Source organism: Bubalus bubalis, chromosome 2 (genome assembly GCF_019923935.1).
Source record: "Bubalus bubalis isolate 160015118507 breed Murrah chromosome 2, NDDB_SH_1, whole genome shotgun sequence".
Classification (NCBI taxonomy): Eukaryota; Metazoa; Chordata; class Mammalia; order Artiodactyla; family Bovidae; genus Bubalus; species Bubalus bubalis.
Genome location: NC_059158.1, coordinates 23099718 through 23120013, shown reverse-complemented (window position 1 = coordinate 23120013; position 20296 = coordinate 23099718). Strand labels below are relative to the sequence as shown.

The following is a 20296-nucleotide window of genomic DNA, read 5'->3' as shown; positions in this document are numbered from 1 at the left end:
ATTTTTTTTATTTTTAAAAATTAATTAATTTATTTTAATTGGATGTTACTTACTTTACAATATTGTAGTAGCTTTTACCATGCATTGATATGAATCAGCCAAGGGTGTTCATGTGTCCCCAATCCTGAACCCCTCACCTACCTACCTCCCCATCCCATCCCTCAGGGTCATCTCAGTACACTGGCCCTGAGTGCCCTGTCTCATGCATCGAACCTGGGCTGTAGCATTTTTGATTCCACTTTTGAAGTCAGGTGAGTTCTCCCTTTGTAAAACAGCTGAGATGTGCAGCTCTAGATCTGTTCTCACAGCTTTAGTAACAGACTATTTCCTTCAAATATGCAGAAATATTCTCTACATCACCACCCCCAACCAGAAATAACTTCTGTCTAATTCGGCTTACTTCTTTTAGTCCACACTGACTGCTCTGCTCTAGGAACCAAACAAGGTCGAGAAAATTTCCTGCTGCTGTCTCCTTCGTATCTTAACCTGTGCTACTTACTTTAAAAAAAGAAATCTGGCAGCTTTTTCTTAACTTTGCAGAAATTGACTTCCTTTCTTAACATCTTCCTACTCCCTTCTCTTGCCTCCATTGTTTTCTGAATATTTATTTCTATTTTATTGTTCTGGGTTTCAGACTTTTTCTAATATTTGTTTTGAAATAAAGTTTGGATTTATACTTCTTTTTCTCCTTATTTCTTTCAGAAAAGTTTTTAGAAAATAAGAGAAGAACACTGATTAATCCAACCATATTATTAACACTGTTATTAACACTGATTTAATAACAGCCATATTAGCACTGGATGTTTTATTTGTAGATTTAAATGATTTATATAATAATTTTCATGGCTGAACTTCTGTGAATCTCTTCACCAAGAAAGCTGGCTGAAATTTGTGTGGTAGCAAAATAAATGCAGAATGATTAGAAAAAAATGAATCACTTGATATTATTGTCAATTGATTACAGTGGCTATGATGACATTTTACAGAAAGAGATAAAAAGCAAAACTTTTAAGGTTTTCCCTGGTGGCTCAGAGTAAAAGAATCTGCTTGCCAATGCAGGAGACACAGGTTCAATCCCTGATCCAGGAAAATCCAAATGCTCAGAGCAAGTAATCCCAGGCATGCAACTACTGAGCCTCTATTCTAGAGCCCAAGAACCACAGCTACTGAGTTCAAGTGCTGAAACTAGTGAAGCTCGTGTGTTAGAGCTAGTGCTTCACAACAAGAGAAGCTGCTGCAGTGAGAAGCCCATGCACCGCATCTAGAGAGTGGGCCCCACTCACTGCAACTAGAGAAAATTTCATGCAGCAATGAAGACCCAGAGCGGACAAAATAATAAATAAATAAAATTTTAAAAGTAAAACTTTTAGATATTATGCTCTTTTAAGATTTCACTCTTTTTTGAACAGTTGCTTCTCTTATTTCTCTAATTGTATGCTACTTAAATTTATGTAATTATGTAATAAGTTCACATTAACATCATTTAAATACAACAATAAAAACAACAGCAATAATAAAAAATTTCAGCATGATCCAGTTATAAGGATTTAATATTATGGAAGATAATAATGGTAATACTATTTTGTGGAAAATGATAATAATGGTATTTTTCTTATTTTGCCCCTATAGACAATTTTACAATATACCTTAATTACTAGTAAGATACCTAAAGTCCCCAAAGTCTTCATCATTGCCATTTGGGGAAAACTAATTAGATTCTCAGTATGCTGTGTGTGCTTTTTTAAAGAAATCATATAAACAGGAGGGTTTATAAAGAAGAGGGTTCCTGGTGTTGGGTATGTGAGTTGGATGAGAACAGCAGATTCCAGCCACACTTCCAGTGGTTCCAAACATAAGTGGGCACAGATGGTAACACTACAGGAGAAAATTTCACTCCTGTTCACATAATAATATGAGGGAGAGGCTATTATTTCTTTATAAGGTTAACATTTTTCTTCATGACAATTCTTGGTTGAACCTATACCACAGCAAATCAAATTAAACCAAACTGGGTAAGTGGGGCAAAAATAAGTTGTCTTGAAAAAACAAAGAGACTTCCTATGAGTTTTCTGCAAAGGGAAAGCAGCTAAGTTAATTCCTCATGAAAGGAGACTAGAAAGATTGATTTAACAATGAACAAATATGTGTTGTGTGCCAGGTACTGTTATAGATGCTCAGAAGGCATCATTAAGAGACAATACACTGACTTTGTAAAGATTATATCCAACTAGGGGAGCAGGTAATACACAATAAAGAGAATAAATAAATAAATGATATGGGATTTCAGAAGGTGTTATGTGTCATGGGGAAATGCAAGGAGAGTGAAGGGGGTATGGAGTGTTTGAGGACCCCAATAGGATGATCAGAGTGGGTCTCATTGAATAAATACCATTTGCGGTAAGATTGAAATGAAGTTAGGGCTTTTGTCAGACAGCTAGTCATGGGGAAGAGCAGAGGGGAACAGCAAAGAGGCCAGTGTGACTTGACTGATTGAACTCAGGGGATAAAGGGAGAAAATTAGGCTGGAAGAGTGAAAAGAAAAAGACATTACAGAGCTTGTAGTCTTTCTTAGAATTTGAGTTTATGGAGAATTTCCTGGTGGTCCAATGGTTAGAACTCCACACTTTCACGCCAAGTGTCCAGGTTCCATCTCTGGTTGGGGAACTAAGATCACACAAGCTGTGTGGTGTGGCAATGAATAAATAAGTTTGAATTTACAATCTGAGCTGAAGTGTGGTAGGAGGGTTATAAGAAAAAGCATGATGATGGGAGGTGATTTACACGTAAGGTTAGACGCAAGAAGCTATTAATAATAATACTATAACTGTTAATGATAATAACTGAGACATGACATGGACTCACTTGATAGCTAGAGAAGTGAAAATAAGTGGAAGATTCTGTGCATATGCATTTCATAATTGATCCAACAACTAGGGTTCAGGGGAATATTGAAGTAAAGGTCTAATGAGGTAGGTTGAAGAGAGACAGGAAAGAATAAGAGTGGAGACCATCAATTTATTTATTTATTTTTTTTTCCATCAATTTAAACATTGTGAGAAGCTTTGATGTAAAGATCAGAGGAAATGGACAGTGAAGAAAAACAGAGAGAAAGGAAGACTTTTTAATGTTCCTTTGCTGAAGAGAATGTTACATTAGAGAAAGGAAAAATAATTATGGAAGAGAGAATGGCATTGTGGGAGTGCACACCTGATTAAGCAAATGGGTATCATTGAAAGGACAAGCAAGAGCTTTGGCTTTAAAAAAGCACAGGTTGGGCAGGGAGAAAGGCTCATGAGGGAGAGGATATCTGCATGATTCACATTGTTATATGACAGAAACTAACACACCATTATAAAGCAATTATCCTCAATTAAAAATAAATTAAAAAGAAAGTGCAATCACTTTCTAATAATATAGACACAAATGATAGTGAGTCTGGAAGTTCTTTTCAATTGCTTCAAATTTCTTATAGACAAGGAAGCAAGCTCAGCATTGGACAGTCAATATGGAGAAGCAGGTTGGCTGGAGGTTTGAAATGGTTATCCAGGAGTGTGTGAGGGTGAATGGACTTGACAATTGTAAATAAGTCCTTGAATATATTGTAACTTGATCAAATAGAAATTAAATTTCAGCTATGGTATGAATTTCAAATATAGTTGAATTTCAGCAAGTATTTACCAAAAATCAATATTAGCATTCTGTGAATGTCAATTCAACAAAGAAATCGCTTGCATCATTGATGAATTCCATTAGGGTTTGATATGTTTATGTTAATAACTAAGACAAAAGTGAATCAAGGAAGTTATATGCCTGGATTTCTCTCATTGGTCAGTGATATTAGTTTTCCTGAAGTACAAAACTTTTTGAATACCAGAAGAAATGTTCCTCCATTTTTGTGTTATTCACAATATAATGACTACAAATATGACACACTTTTAAGTTTAATCTGCATCATTTCCATCACTTTCTTAAGCCTAGACAATCAAAAAACCATAAACCATGCTTATAATTTGTAGAATTTACCAATTCCTTGGCATAAGCACTTCCACCATGACCAACTGCAAGCTGTTAATGTGGTTCACTGAACGTGAATTTGGGAATAAACGAACAGGTCATTTTATGGCATCTCTAACATACAGATAGAATAAAAGTGATATACTCTAAAAATGCAGATAATAGAAACATCTAAAATGATTAGGGAGTGATGTTTTGTGTAATTTTGTTGTTTAGTCACTAAGTTGTGTCTAACTCTTTGTGACCCCATGGACTGCAGCACACCAGGTTTCTCTGTCCTTCACTATCTCCTGGAGTTTGCTCAAATTCACATCCATTGAGTTGGCAATGCTATCTAACAATTTCATCCTCTGTCACCTGCTTCTCCTTTTGCTTTCAATCTTCCCCAGCATCAGGGTGTTTTCCACTGAGTTGGCTCTTCGCATCAGGTGGCTGAAGTACTGGAGCTTCAGCTTTAGCATCAGTCCTTCCAACGAAATGCAGGGTTGATTTTCTTTAGGATTGACTGGTTTGATCTTGCTGTCCAAGGGACTTTCAAGAGTCATCTCTAGCACTATAATTCAAAAGCAGCAGTTCTTTGGTGCTCAGCATTCTTTATGGTCCAACTCTCACATCCATTATTACTAAACTATCTGTTAGAGATTAAACCAATTGACATCCCCATCTGTGTGTATTTCACCACCTTCAAGAAAATAAATGTTGCAAACATTTTAATCTTTGTCAAAATAGTATACCATTGAATTTTAATTTGAATTTCTGTTGAGAAATCATGATTATCTATTTTTCTGTTTGTTTCTTATCATACTTTCATGTGGATACAGAAGTTTATCTATTTATTGTTTATATATGAACAAGTTGGATTTGGGGGGCAAGTTATCAGGAGGTTTATATGGCATGGAGGATAGGATATTTTCCCCAGATTCTTGGCTCATTGGTCCCCTCTTCAGTTGCAACATTTTTACTGTCTTTGTGGTAACATACTTTACTCTTCATCATTATGTGCACACTGACTTGCTTGTTTTCTGGTATTCTGGAGAAATTCACTCTCAATGTGAGGCCCTCTCTTTCTGAGACTGATAATTTTCTGCTGTTTTCAATACTCTTTTGCTACTAAAACTTCTTAGTACTTTGGGATTTTCCTGCATAAATAACCCTGCTGCTGTGATGCCCTCTTGTGATGCTGACACCAAGCCTGCTGATTTGTATTCCCTCTGCCTACACATGATTTGAAATTTTGGGGTTTACAATTTTTTTTTCTAGTTTCATGAAGGTTTAGATTGTGGAGAACCTACTCTTATTTTTTTTAAGCAGATATTTAGGACTATTGCTAAGTTTCTACTTGTACCAGAAATGAGAAGTGTGCCTATTATGTCCATTTAAAAATATTTAAATTTTTACAAATACATCTGACAAGACTCTTTAGATACACTAATTTTAATGCTACAATGAGGCTAAAACTGAGTCCTGTTCTCTTACTGTGTCCACTAAATATCTGCTTTAATTATTTATGAGTTGCTTTATAGGTTTAACTCAGCATCCTAAATATGCTTCTTTGTTCTATGTATCACATATATCACACTGACTCAGAATTTATCACAAATTTCTGTCCTTAATTATGTTGCAAGTGAACTTAATTCTAGCATTTCTAACCATTTTACTCACCATAGATCATCCTCATATACTTTCAGATGATGAACTTGCTTCATTTAACCCATACAGTCTACTAGAGCAGCTTTACTAACTGTTATCACTCCTCCTCAGAGCGATGGAGAACGTTACCACAGTGAATGAGTTTCTCCTGCTGGAACTGACCTCCACTCAGGAGCTGCAGCCTGTTCTCTTTATGACCCTCCTGATTATATACATGATCGATCTGTTTGGAAACGGGTCCATATTAGTGGTTGTCATCTCGGAGCCAAGACTCTACTCCCCTATGTATTTTTTCCTGGGAAATCTTTCTTGTCTGGATATCTGCTATTCTTCAGTGACACTGCCCATACTAATGGCAAACCTCCTCTCTGCTCACAAGGCCGTGTCTTTCCTGGGCTGCATCACTCAGCTACACTTCTTCCACTTTCTGGGCTGTACTGAGTCCATCTTGCTGGCCATTATGGGATTTGACCGATTTGTGGCCATCTGTTATCCACTTCGCTACACTCTTATCATGAACCTCAAGGCATGTATTCTCCTGGCAACTGTGGCCTGGATCACCAGTTTCTTTTATGCTCTGATGCATTCTGTCATGACTGCACGTCTGAACTTTTGCCACTCTTTGAAACTCAACTACTTCTTCTGCGATGTGAAGCCTCTCTTAGAGTTGGCTTGTGGGGACATTCGGCTCAATCAGTGGCTCATTTTTATTGTCACTGGCAGCTTATCTATGGCAGCGTGCTTTCTCACTTTCCTCTCCTACTTGTATATTATTGGCTTCCTTCTGTTCAAGAACCGGACCTGCCGTGGGCTCCACAAGGCTCTGTCCACATGTGCCTCTCATTTCATGGTCGTATCTCTGTTTTATGGAACTGTGGGACTCGCCTACATCCCTCCTGCCTCTGCCACATCTGTATCACAGGGACGGCATGTGGCTGTCATACACACCACTGTCACTTCACTGCTGAATCCATTGATATACACCCTTAGGAATAAGGAAGGGAAGTTGGCTTTGAAGAGAGTCTTTGGGAGGAAACTGAAGCTGTCTGTCTAAAGAAAATCATTGGCCAAACAGGAATAAATAAAAACTGTGCTTTTTATGACATTCATTTTCTTATATCTAATAAATCTGATACATTTCTTGAATTCTGTTTTCATTTCAGAAATGGTAGGGAGATGAGAGGCATCAAGGATGATCACTAATTTTTATTTATTTATGTTAACACCAAGAAATATCTATAGTGTAGAATTAGTCTATGAATAGAGCAAGGGTGTGATAGTTTTTATTTGCTTTTTGCATAATAAAATTGTTTTGAATTGAGTTTTCCTTCCTACTAACTAATCCTCTTTAGGCATAGAACAATATATTAAAAAAAATCATAGATTAGTATGCAGGCTTTACTTTCAAAGACAACTTCATTTGTGACAATTTATTCTCTCTAGGCATGGTTTAATTCAATTTTTCTGGTAATAAGAGCAGTAATAAAAAAAACATAGTTTCACCATTATGGAATTTATACATAACTAAAACGAATCGGATAAGAATATAAACATACAAGTATGGCAGAAAATGGCAGGTGAAAAAGACATTCTAAATGTTAATTCGAGGTAAAATCTAGGATGAATAGAGAGCATTTGTCTAAAAGAGAAACCGTGTTATATTTGATCCTTGATAAAATTACCAAAAAGGTATAACAGTCTAAGCGTAGTGGTCCACAAGATACTAGTGATGTAGAAATAATCATTAATGTTAGGATAAATGAAATCTTCTCAAATATTTTCTTATGACTTCTTTTCAGAATATGCCAGTACAGGCATACTTCAGAGATGCTGCGGGCTTGTTTCCAGCCCTAAAACAGATGTGGCAATAAAGCAAGTCACGTGAATACTTTTTCCCCACTGCATACGATCATACCATAGCGTGTAATCTATTAAATGTACAATAGAATTATGTCTAAAACAAAGTATGTATCTTCATTAAAAACACTTTTCCTCGCCATCATCTGAACCTTCGGTGAGCTGTAGTAATAGCATCAAAGATCACTGATCACAGATAACCATTACGAATATACTAACACTGAAAAAGTTTGAAATATTGTGAGAATTACCAAAATGTGACAGGAGATTCAAAGTGGGCAAATGCTGTTTGGAAAATTGTGCTGACAAGCTCGCTCAATGCTGGGCTGCCATAGATCTTCAATTTGTAAAAAAAAAGAAAAAAAAAAGCACAATATCTGTGGACTGCAGTAAACTGAAATACAAAAAATTAAGATATGCTTGTACCTCAAGGAGAAAAATGGTTAAAAAAAATGCTGGACCCTCCTTTCTGCACTGCCCTCCTGTTCTAGATCTTAGTCCTGCAAATCTTCACTGCCTGGTCAGCTCTTTGACTCCTTCAGAAGGATTTTTAATATGTTGACTGATTTTCAGTTTTCCTCTTGAAGGTTTGTGTAAAACTGTTGCCAAAATTGTAAATTTAGCTGAAGCTTTTTGGATCTGGTTTTTGAAGTGAGGTGATTTCTTTCTTTGTAAAGCAACTGAGATTTGCAGTTGTAGATCTGTTCTCCTCACAGCTTTAATAACAGACTATTTCCTTCAAATACACAGAGTTTCTCGCTACATCACTTCCTTCCTGAAATAATTCTGTCAAATGCGGCTTACTTCTTTGATTCTTTGAGTTCCATGCTGACTACTCCTTGAAACCAAATCAGGTCAAGAAAAATTCCTACTGCTGACTGATTAATAGCTTAGCTTATGCAACTTACTTAACAAAGGGAAATTCAGCAGCTTTTTCTTAGCTTTGCACCAGTGGGCTTCCTTTCTTGTTTTATCTCCATTGTTTTCTAAGCATTAATTTCTATTTTATTGTTCTGGGATTCATACTTTTCTTAATTTTTTAAAAATAAAGTTTGGATTTATTCTTCTATCATTTCTTTTAGGAAAATTTTTAGAAAAGAAGGGAACATGGACTTAATCTAACCATGTTAACACTGAATGTTTTACTTGTAGATTTAGATGATATCTAGAATAATCTTCATGGCTGAATTTCTGTGAATCTCTTCACCAAGAAAACTGGCTGAAACTTGTGAGGCAGAAAAATATATGCATAATGACTAGAATAAAAATGTGAAATGCCTAATATTGTCAATTGATTACAGTGGCTATGATGATATTTTACAGATGAAGATAAAAAGCAAAACTTTTAAATATTATGCTATCTTTTAAGATTTTACTCTGTTGAACAATTGCCTCTATTTCTCTGTTATTTTTATCACGATGAACTTGCCCGAAATTTCTCAGATAGAAAATAATAGGGAGTTGGAGAGGACATAACCATTCCTTCTAGTGGGAATAAAGATTTATATTGTCAAACAAATGTATTTTGATACTTTAGGTATAAGGAAATAGATGTGGAATAGTGAGAAACAGTGTACTGTGAGAAGATGCAATTTTATGTGACCCTTCTGCATTATTTATTTGTAAAATTATTTGTAAAATTCTCATATAGAAATAATTTCACTGTACTATTTTCTATTATCATTTCTATTAAAATGACAGTCATTTATTAGCTTAGTTGTCGGTTCTGTAGGTTAGAATTCCAGGTGTGTTATGTCTGGGTTTTCTGCTAAGTTTATCAAATGACTGAAATCAAGCTATTGGCTGGGCTGCATTCCTTTCTGGAATCCAAGCTCATTCAGGTTGTTGGCCAAATTCCTTACAGTTGTAGAAAGAGATCTTCATTTCTTTGTTGAACGTCAGTTGAAGCTACTGCTGAATTTTAGAGGCTGCCTACACTTCTAATCATGTTTAAACAAGAGTGGAGAACTTCTCACACTTAAATTCCTCTTATAATTTAACTCTGACCTTTTCAACTCAGATTTAAAGGGCCCACATGATTATGTCAGACCCACCTGGAAAATCTCCCTATTTTAATGCTAATTAACTTGAGGATATCATTACATCTCTGACTTCAGTACTCTTGCCTGGAAAATCCCATGGATGGAGGAGCCTGGAAAGCTGCAGTCCATGGGGTCGCTGAGGGTCAGACATGACTGAGCGACTTCACTTTCACTTTTCACTTTCATGCATTGGAGAAGGAAATGGCAACCCACTCCAGTGTTCTTGCCTGGAGAATCCCAGGGATGGGGAAGCCTGGTGGGCTGCCGTCTATGGGGTCGCACAGAGTCGGACACGACTGAAGTGACTTAGCAATAGCAATCATTACATCTGCAAAATATATATATTTTGCCATATAATATAATTATAGAGGTAATATCACCTATGTTCATATGTTCTGCCTGTACTCAAAGGGAGGAGATTATACACAGATTAGGTTTGTTAGGATTTATCTTGGAATTTTGCCTACAACATATACACCCATCTTAAAAATTGTTATGTTACTCAAATGAGACAAATAGTATAAAAATATACTCATTAAAAATTTAAGTTTCTGAAATTACATGCTATTTAAATTTACATAATTATATAATGAAGGTCACTTGAACATCATTTTAAATACAACAATAAAAGCAACAACAATCATAATAATTTTCAACTATATCCAGCAATAAGGATATATTATGGAAAACTTATAATGGCAGTATTATTTTGTGCAAAATAATAATAGCAGTATTGTTCTTTTAAATTCTGCCACTATAAACAATTTTATATGTCCGTGCTGAATCACTTCAGTCATGTCCAACTCTTTCCAACGTTATGGACCATAGCCTGCCAGGGTCCTCTGTCCATGGGATTCTCCAAGCAAGAATACTGGAGTGGGTCACCATGCCCTCCTCCAGGATCTTCCCAACCCAGGGATTGAACCCTGCCTCTTATGGCCCCTGTATTGGCAGGTGGGTTATTTACCTCTAGTGCCACCTGGGGAAGCCCACAAACAATTTTATAATACACCCTAATTACTAGTAAGATATTCAAAGTCTCCAAAGTCTTTATCATTGCTATTTGGGGAAAAGTAATTAGATTTTCACTACACTGTATGCTTTTCTAAAGACATTATATAAACAGGAGGAAAGAAGAGGGTTTCTGGTGTTAGGCATGTGAGTTCGAAGAGAGCAGCGGCTTCCTCCCACGCTTACGGTGGTTCCAAACCTAAGTGGCCAGAGATGGTAACACTGAAGGAGACAATTTCATTCCTGTTCACATAAGAATATGAGGGAGAGGCTAATCCTTCTTTATAAGGGTAACATTTTCCTCCTTGACAACTCCTGGTTGAACCAAGACAGCAAATCAAATTAAACCAAACTGGGTAAGTGGGGCTAACATAAGTTGTCTTGGAAAAACAAAGAGATTACCCTATGAGTCTTCTGCAAAGAGAAATTAACTAAGTTAATTCTTTATGAAAGGAGATCTGAAGACTGATTTAACAATGAACAAATACATATTGTGTGCCAGGGACTGTTCTAGATGCTCAGAAAGCATCATTAACAGTCAATACACTGATTTTGTAAAACTTATATCCAGCTTGTGTTAATTGCTCAGTTGTGTTCAATTCTTTGCAACACTATGGACTGTAGCCCATCAGGCTCCTCTGTCCATGGGAATTCTCCAGGCAAGACTACTGGAGTGAGTTGCCATTCCCATCTCCAGAGAAGCTTCATGACCCAGGTGTCAAAGCTGAGTCTCCTGCACTGCAGGAAAATTCTTTACTGACTGAGTCACTAGGAGAGCCCATATCCAACTAGGGGAATAGGCAATCCACAATAAGCAGGATAAATAGATAAATTATATATGGATTTCAGAAGGTGCTATGTGTCATGCGGAAATGAAAGGAGCATGAGAGGGGTTTAGAGTGTAGGAGGGCACCAATAGGATGATCAGAGTGGTTTCATTAAATAAATGTTATTTGAGGTAAGATTTAAATAAAGTTAAGACTTTTGTCAGCTGGCCATGGGGAAGAGCAAAGGGGAACAGCAAAGAGGCCAGTGTGACTTGACTGAGTGAACAAAGGGGAGAAAGGGGGAAAATTAGGTTGGAAGAGTGAAAAGAAAAAGATTTTACAGAGCTTGTAGTATTTTTTAAAGAATCTGATTTTATAGGGAATTCCTTAGTGGTCCAGTGGTTATGGCTCAGTGCTTTCACTGTGGTGGGCCCTAGTTCTATCCTTGGAGGGGGAAATAAGATTCCCACAAACTGGGAAAAGCAGCCAAAAAAAAAATTGAATTTACAGTCTGAGCTAGGATGATTGGAGGGTTATGAGTGGAAGCATGATGATGGAAGGTGATTTACACATAATTGGGCTTCACTGGTGGCTCAGCCAGTAAAGAATCTGCCTGCAATGCAGGAGACCTGGGTTCAATCCTTGGGTGGGGAAGATCCCCTGGAGGAGAGCATGGCAACCCACTCCAGTATTCTTGCCTGGAGAATCCCCATAGACAGAGGAGCCTGGAGAGCTACAGTCCATGGGGTCACAAAGAGTTGGACACGACCGAGCAACTAAGCACTGCATGCACTGGGCAAGATTAGAAGCATTAAACTATTGAGAATAAGATTATAACTATTAACTGAGACATAGTGAAGACTCGGTAGCTAGAGAAATGAAAATAAGCAGTAAGATTCTGTGTATAAACATTTCATAATTGATCTAACAATTAGGAATTGGGGGAACATTGAGATAAAGGTCTAACAAAGTAAGTTCGAGAGATGGCAAAGAATAGGAAATGAGACCATCAGTTTAATTATTGTTTTTGAGAAGTTTTGATATAAATATCAGAAAAATGAGATGGTAAAGAAAAATAGTGAAAAAGAAAGACAACAAATTTTTTTATGTTAGGAGAAATAATAGCCTGTTTCTCTGCTAAAGAGAATGCTTCATCAGAGAAAGAAAAAAGAATTACGGAGGAGAGAGTACCATTGCTGGAGTGCACACTTGATTAAGTGAGGGGGTGTCATCAAAAGCACAAGTGAGAAGGTTGGCTTGTGCTTTTGGGAGGTGGGAGGGGGGTTCAGGATAGGGAACACATGTACACCCATGGCTGATTCATGTCAATGTATGCCAAACACCACTACAATATTAAAAAAAATTTTTTAAACACAGATGGGGGTGGGGGGGAGCTCAAAAGGGAGGAGATATATGTATACCTATGGCTGATTCATGTTGTTGTACAGCAGAAAGCAACACAACATTGTAAAGCAATTATCCTCCAATCAAAACTGAATTTTTAAAAAAAGCACAGATAATCACTCTCTAGTAATATAGACACAGATGGGAAAGCAGATTTGTACATAGAAGCAAACACATATGATGCTGAGTCTGGAAGTTCTTTTCAATTGCTTCAAATTTCTCATAGACAAGAAAACAAGATCAGCATTTGAGAATAAATATAGAGAAAAAGCATACTGGAGATTTGAAATGGTTATCCAGGGGTGTGTGAGAGTGAATGGACTTGAGAGCTGTAAATAAGTCCTTGAATACAGTCTAACTTGATCAAACAGTAGTTGAATTTCAGCTATAGTGAGGCTATAGATTCAGGCATTTAGCAAAAATTAACAATAGTACTCTGTGAACGTCAATTCAACAAAGTAGTCTCTTGCGTCATTGATGAATTCCATTAGTGTTTGATATGTTTGTTTATGTTAATAAGTAAGATGAAAGTGAATCAAGGAAGTTATATGTCTGAATTTCTCTCATTTGTCAGTGACATTAGTTTTTCTAAAAGTACAAAATTTTTTGAATACTGGAAGAAACGTTCCTCCACTTTTTGTGTTATTTGCAATATAATGGCTACAAACATGACACAGTTTTAAGTTTAAACTGCATCACCAACAGGGCTTCCCCAGTGGCTCAGAGAGTAAAGACTCTGCCTTTAACGCAGGAGACCCGGATCCGCTCCCTGTGTCAGGGAGTTCCCATGGAGAAGAGAATGGCAACCCGCCCTGTATTCTTGCCTGGAGAATCCCTTGGACAGAGGAACCTGGCCAGGCTATAGTCCATGGGGTCACAAAGAGCTGGACATGACCAAGCGACTAAGCAAGCAGACATCGTTAATATATTTCCACCACTTTCTTAAGCCTAGACAATCAACAAAACCATGAAACAATCTCATAATTTATAGAATTACCAGCTCCTTGGCTTAAATACTTCCACTGTGACTAGTTGCAAGCTATCAACATGATTCACTGAACATGAGTTTGGGAATAAATGATCAGTGGAGAAGGCAATGGCACCCCACTCCAGCACTCTTGCCTGGAAAATCGCATGGATGGAGGAGCCTAGTAGGCTGTAGTCCATGGGTTGCTGTGTCCATGGGACATGACTGAGTGACTTCCCTTTCACTTTTCACTTTCATGTATTGGAGAAGGAAATGGCAACCCACTCCAGTGTTCTTGCCTGGAGAATCCCAAGGATGGGGGAGCCTGGTGGGCTGCTATCTCTGGGGTTGCACAGAGTCGGACACGACTGAAGCGACTTAGCAGCAGCAGCAGCAGCAGCAGCAAGCCATTTTATGGCATCTCCATCATACACATACAATAAAAGCAATAATCTCTAAGGTAAAGATAATAGGAACATGTAAAATGATTAGGGAGTGATGTCTTGTGTGAGTTACCTCTGTTTTTAATATAATTTACTCAATTGGAAGTTTACATAAACAATGGTTGTGTTTAATATCTTGCTTACAAAATTTCTGGACATTAACAACAAGCTTTTTTGAACCAGTAATAGCTAGCTCTAGTGTACCTGTGATGTAGTGATTTCTAGTGGCATACAGTACAGGATAAACTTTGTACAGTAAATGATAAATAAAATATTAATTCATTCTCCCTTTATAAAGAATAAAGAGTTCTTTTTATTTTTTTTATTTTTTAGAAAGGCTTTCAACAGCCAGAACTTATTTTTATTAGCTGAACACCCAAGTCTGAGCATCTTGAACTGTAAAATATATACGGTCAGATTAATTGTGAATTTCCTCTGTATTTTATGGAACTGCCCTCCCCCTCAAATATATTATCAACCCATGGTACCACTATGTCTTTTTCTGCTCTCCTAATTCTCTAAGCGTGACCAACTAATTCTACATTCAGTCTACAAATGTCAGCCTCCAAAAGTGTGCAAGGCAGCACAGTTTTTTGTTTAATTAATTTTTATTGGAGTATAGTCGCTTTACAATCAGGGCAGCATAGTTGATTGACCCACTGACAATTGTCTTTAATGAGCTTCCAAATTGCTGCAGCCCAGGAAGACAGAGTAGATGGGCCTTTTCTTCCTTTAGTGCATGTGTTTTACTTGAAAATTCAAAACTGTCTGTAGTGTTCATTTTAAAATATTTGACCAACAGATGAAAGGCTGATAATGTTTATGCTGGGTGCTAATGCATACAGTTTATTTGCTGTGGGATTGTGCATTTTTACAGATCCATCTAATATTTTCTTGATAAATAATATCTTTTCCTCTATGAAACTTTTATTTTCTAGTTTCGTAGCCTGTTTCAGGAGCAATTCCTGACTACGGAAATCCATGCTTCCTCGTTCTCAATTTCAGAAAGAAAACCAGAGCTGTATTATGAAAGGAGAAAACCAAACGGTTCTATTTGAGTTTATCATCTTGGGATTCTCCAACTTAAATGAGTTAAAATTTTTACTTTTCACTATTTTCCTGGTAGCATATATCTGTACTTTGGGAGGAAATACCTTCATAATTTTGGTGACCATGATTGATCCACGCCTCCACACTCCCATGTATTTTTTTCTGGAAAACTTAGCTTTTCTTGACATCTGCTACACCACCACCAATGTTCCCCAGATGATGGTACATTTACTATCAGAGAGAAAAAGCATTTCTTATTTGGGTTGCATAGTGCAACTTTTTGCATTTATTTTTTTTGTTGGGTCAGAGTCCCTGCTTCTGGCAGCTATGGCATATGATCGCTACATTGCAATCTGTAAGCCCTTAAGGTATTCGGTTATTATGAACAAAGTCCTGTATAGCCAGTTAGCAACTTCCTGCTGGACTGGTGGTTTCCTCAACTCAGTGGTGCACACAGTACTGACATTCCATCTGCCCTTCTGTGGCAACAACAAGATTAATTATTTCTTCTGTGACATCCCTCCTTTGCTGATCTTGTCTTGCGGGGACACTTCTGTCAATGAGTTGGCCCTATTATCCATTGGGGTCTTCATTGGTTGGACTCCTTTTTTATGTATCATACTTTCCTACCTTTATATTATTTCTACCATTTTAAGGATCAGGTCTTCTGAGGGGAGGCAAAAGGCCTTTTCTACCTGTGCTTCCCACTTGATCATTGTCCTTCTCTATTTTGGCAGCTCCATCTTCACATATGTACGACCCATATCAGCGTATTCACTGGAGAAGGACAGACTGATCTCAGTATTGTACAGTGTTGTCACCCCCATGTTAAACCCTATTATCTACTCCTTGAGGAATAAGGATATTAAAGAGGCTGCAAAAGTTGTGGGGAGAAAGTAGCAGGCTTCAAGTTCCCTCTCTTTTGCTGTGTAAACTTTTCTAAGAAAACGACGTATTACAAAACTGTCCATCTTACTTTTAGAGCTGACTTTTGCAAATTACTCTCAAGCAAAATTAAAAGTCAATGCAAATTTTCACAGCCAGTGATTAGCAAACACTCTTGTTTAAAAAGTCTGTATCAGATCAGATCAGATCAGTCACTCAGTCGTGTCCGACTCTTTGTGACCCCATGAATCGCAGCACGCCAGGCCTCCCTGTCCATCACCAACTTCTGGAGTTCACTGAGACTCACGTCCATCGAGTCGGTGATGCCATCCAGCCATCTCATCCTCTGTCGTCCCCTTCTCCTCTTGCCCCCAATCCCTCCCAGCATCAGAGTCTTTCCCAATGAGTCAACTCTTCGAATGAGGTGGCTAGAGTACTGGAGTTTCAGCTTTAGCATCATTCCTTCCAAAGAAATCCCAGGGCTGATCTCCTTCAGAATGGACTGGTTGGATCTCCTTGCAGTCCAAGGGACTCTCAAGAGTCTTCTCCAACACCACACTTCAAAAGCATCAATTCTTCGGCACTCAGCTTTCTTCACAGTCCAACTCTCCCATCCATACATGACCACAGGAAAAACCATAGCCCCGACTAGACGAAACTTTGTTGGCAAAGTAATGTCTCTGCTTCTCAATATGCTGTCTATGTTGGTCATAACTTTTCTTCCAAGGAGTAAGCGTCTTTTAATTTCATGGCTGCAGTCACCATCTGCAGTGATTTTGGAGCCCAGAAAAATAAAGTCTGACACTGTTTCCACTGTTTCCCCATCTATTTCCCAAGAAGTGATGGGACCGGATGCCATGATCTTCGTTTTCTGACTGTTGAGCTTTAAGCCAACTTTTTCACTCTCTACTTTCACTTTCGTCAAGAGGCTTTTGAGTTCCTCTTCACTTTCTGCCATAAGGGTGGTGTCATCTGCATATCTGAGGTTAATGATATTTCTCCCAGCAATCTTGATTCCAGCTTGTGTTTCTTCCAGTCCAGCGTTTCTCATGATGTACTCTGCATAGAAGTTAAATAAGCAGGGTGACAATATACAGCCTTGACGTACTCCTTTTCCTATTTGGAACCAGTCTGTTGTTCCATGTCCAGTTCTAACTGTTCCTTCCTGACCTGCATACAAATTTCTCAAGAGGCAGATCAGGTGGTCTGTATAAAATATTGCAAATTTTTTTTCAGAGATCAGTGAACTAAAAGGATAGGAATCACAAGGCCAACACTGAACAGAGTTGAAAATAAAAAACTGTGAAAGGGACTCCTTGTGAGGACTTCTGATGATCTTAGGAAGTGTTTGAGTTTCTGAACAGCATTTTAACATTCTTGTAAGATTGGAGGGCTAAAATTGGATCTTGAGCTACCTAATTGAAATTTAGCTGGTATCCTCATTTTATCTGGCAAATTTGTCAATAACTCATGTGCCTGTGCTATGCTTAGTCACTTATAGGCCTAGTGGCTATCATAGTGGACAATGTATACATAGAACAATTATGTCTTTGCAGTTATTGGGTAGTGCTTCTCTGAAAGAAGAAAACTAAGATAGGCAACTTCCTTTAAGAGATGTTGCAACCAATTGCAAAGTTAAAAAGATAGTGTGTTAATGATTCACTTATATATTGATCATTGAAACAAACTAAAAAAAGTTCTATGAATAAACATATGTATTTGATTATATGATAGATGAGGCCAGAATAAGCTTGAAAGAAAAGTTGAGTAAGAATAATCTTTTCAATAAAAAGACAAAAGGGTTTATGATTCCAGCCTTACAGTTTATACAAAAATCAGTTCTAGAATACTGCATACCTCAATGTATAAAAGAACAGTAAAGCCTTTAGAAAATGATATAGGATGTACTACCATATCACATATGAATTTGTCAGATCCAATCCAGAGAAGAGACCTGAGACTACACAGTCTCCTTGGGAACATTGCAGCCTCTGGTAGGAAGGGCAACAGTCCCTGCATTCAAAGGCTATGGGCTAGAGAACACCGGGCCTCTTGGGTAGAAACCCTCAGTGCTTCCTGCAGCCTGTAGCCATCCAGCCCAGCCCTTTATGGCTAGGGCTGCTGCTGTGTGGTTAACGATCATGGTGGGTGGGGTTGATCCCGGTTTCCAGGGGACTGTCACTGTGGACACCATATGAGATAAGATGAATAAGTGACAAAGCCAACATTTTACATGTCAAAAGGAAATTAAAATTAAAAATATTAATATATTCCTTTCCACCCCCACCCAAGTCACTCTTGCTTAGGGATTGATTTTTTTTCCCCCTCTCAATTTTCTTGACTAATACTAAAGCCTCCTATTAAGTCTCCCCATTCTTCACCCTATTTTACTAAATCCTATACATTTTGTCTGAATAAACTCAAAGCATATATTTGTTAGAAGTTAATGAAGCAAAGAGAGAGGGAAGGTGCTTTAGATGGCTATGAGCTGTGTATTAGGAAGAAATAAATTTCTCTTGTTTCACTTGGTATCAAGTAATCTGTGTTTTAGACTTGTTCATGGACTTTCCTTTTTTCTTTCTGTTGACAGTAAATGCTTAGTAAATGCTTTTGATAGTCATCCATACTGTTGCATACACTGTTGCCCATTCACTTTTCATTGCTGTATGGTATTCCATCACATGGCTAGGCCCACAAACACTTTATTCATTCAATAAACTTAACAAACATCTAAAGATTGTGTGAAGGTATTATTTTCACAATTTCTAGGTTAATTTTTGAAGAAAAATTTAAAAGGGAGACTTGTTCAACCTGGCATTAAGACATAAACTAAGGCCTAGTAATGGAAAGTCAAGTTCCTGGTCCAAAAAGAAAAATATCATCGGATAGAGGTCTTAGATACAGATCCAAGAATTTGTATAGAAGCAGTACATACTAAGTATGGTGCTACAATACATAATGAAAACTTAGTTATAGTTTGGAAAAATCAGATCATTAAATGAAGAAAAATAAAATTAGTTTTCTAACTTCCACTTTGTAAAAAGATGAACTTTAAATGGATCAAGAAGCAAAATTTGAAATCTAAAAATTGTAAAGTTAATATAAAAAAGTTTCAAAGAATATATTTATGAACTAGCAGTGGGAAATTTTAAATAAATCTTAAATTGCACAGCCCATAACCTAAGAAAATATGGATTTTATCATGACAAAATGAATGACTTCTTTTCCATGGAACAATAAAAATTAATGCACAGATGACCCCTTTCTATAAATTATTTGAAAAAGTTAAATTTATAAATGACCAATGATGTCTTAAATAAGGAATTCCTACAAATGAATGAGAAAAAAAGCCCAGGAAACTTAATTAAGAATATGTGCAAAGAATAAACATAGCAGATTAGTAGGAGAGGAAACCCAAATGATTGACACACAAAAAATCTCCACATAGAGGGCATGTTCAAAATTGCTAGTAGTCTGAGTTATTCAAATTAGAATAATAATGAGCCACCGCCTCATTCCCATCAGATTGACAAAAACTAGAAAACTTGATAACTCCAAGCAATGTGAGGAACACTTGTATGCTTCTGTGGATGATACAGGTACAACTGGGCTAGATGGTAGAATTTTGAAGATCAACCTTGTGTAATTTAACTCTACTCTGTGGAAATCTGGTTTCACTTTGCTCTAACTTTAATTTGTTCTAGAGAAGTCCCCTCTGATTCTGAGGTACTTCCAGGACAGGAAAGCGCTATAAAAATCTTAGCATTACCTTTAGCTTTCCAGAGTGAAAAGCTTTCCAGTGTATCATGATAGAATGGATGATGGAATTATATTCTAAAGTCATGGTGGCTTGATGAACTTAACTACTTGAATATGGCTTAAGTGCTTAACATGGGTAGGAAGGGAGAATTATAGAAGTGGTAACAGAAGTGGTTTCCGAGCATTTTTGTTCCAAAATCAGTTTCATTAAAAAAACGAAAAACAAAACAAACCTCTTGGAACCTACATATCAATACATTACACATCTTGCAGGATGTTAAAATATTATGTTTCCATTTTAGTTGAGACAAATCTATCCAAAAGCAAGGTGCTAGGTCACTAAAGAAGTACAGAGTTAGAGAATTGATTCTGTGGCTAAAGAGGATTTCTTTGGTGAGAACTGGGGTGTTAAGTAAGCCTCCCCCAGTCCCAGAAAGGTGCTTCCCC

General features: G+C 37.3%; 2 protein-coding genes across 2 annotated transcripts; both read left to right on the top strand.

The window, feature by feature from the left end:
• The first annotated feature begins 5779 nt into the window (after nt 1-5779).
• LOC112578705 (olfactory receptor 12D3-like) lies at nt 5780-6718 on the top strand. Its single transcript, XM_025263465.3, has one exon. The coding sequence runs from the start codon at nt 5780-5782 to the stop codon at nt 6716-6718; it is 939 nt and encodes a 312-aa protein (XP_025119250.3).
• An 8463-nt stretch (nt 6719-15181) lies between these two features.
• LOC102409166 (olfactory receptor 5V1-like) lies at nt 15182-16105 on the top strand. The gene has a single exon (XM_006056109.4). The coding sequence runs from the start codon at nt 15182-15184 to the stop codon at nt 16103-16105; it is 924 nt and encodes a 307-aa protein (XP_006056171.4).
• Nucleotides 16106-20296: the final 4191 nt, after the last annotated feature.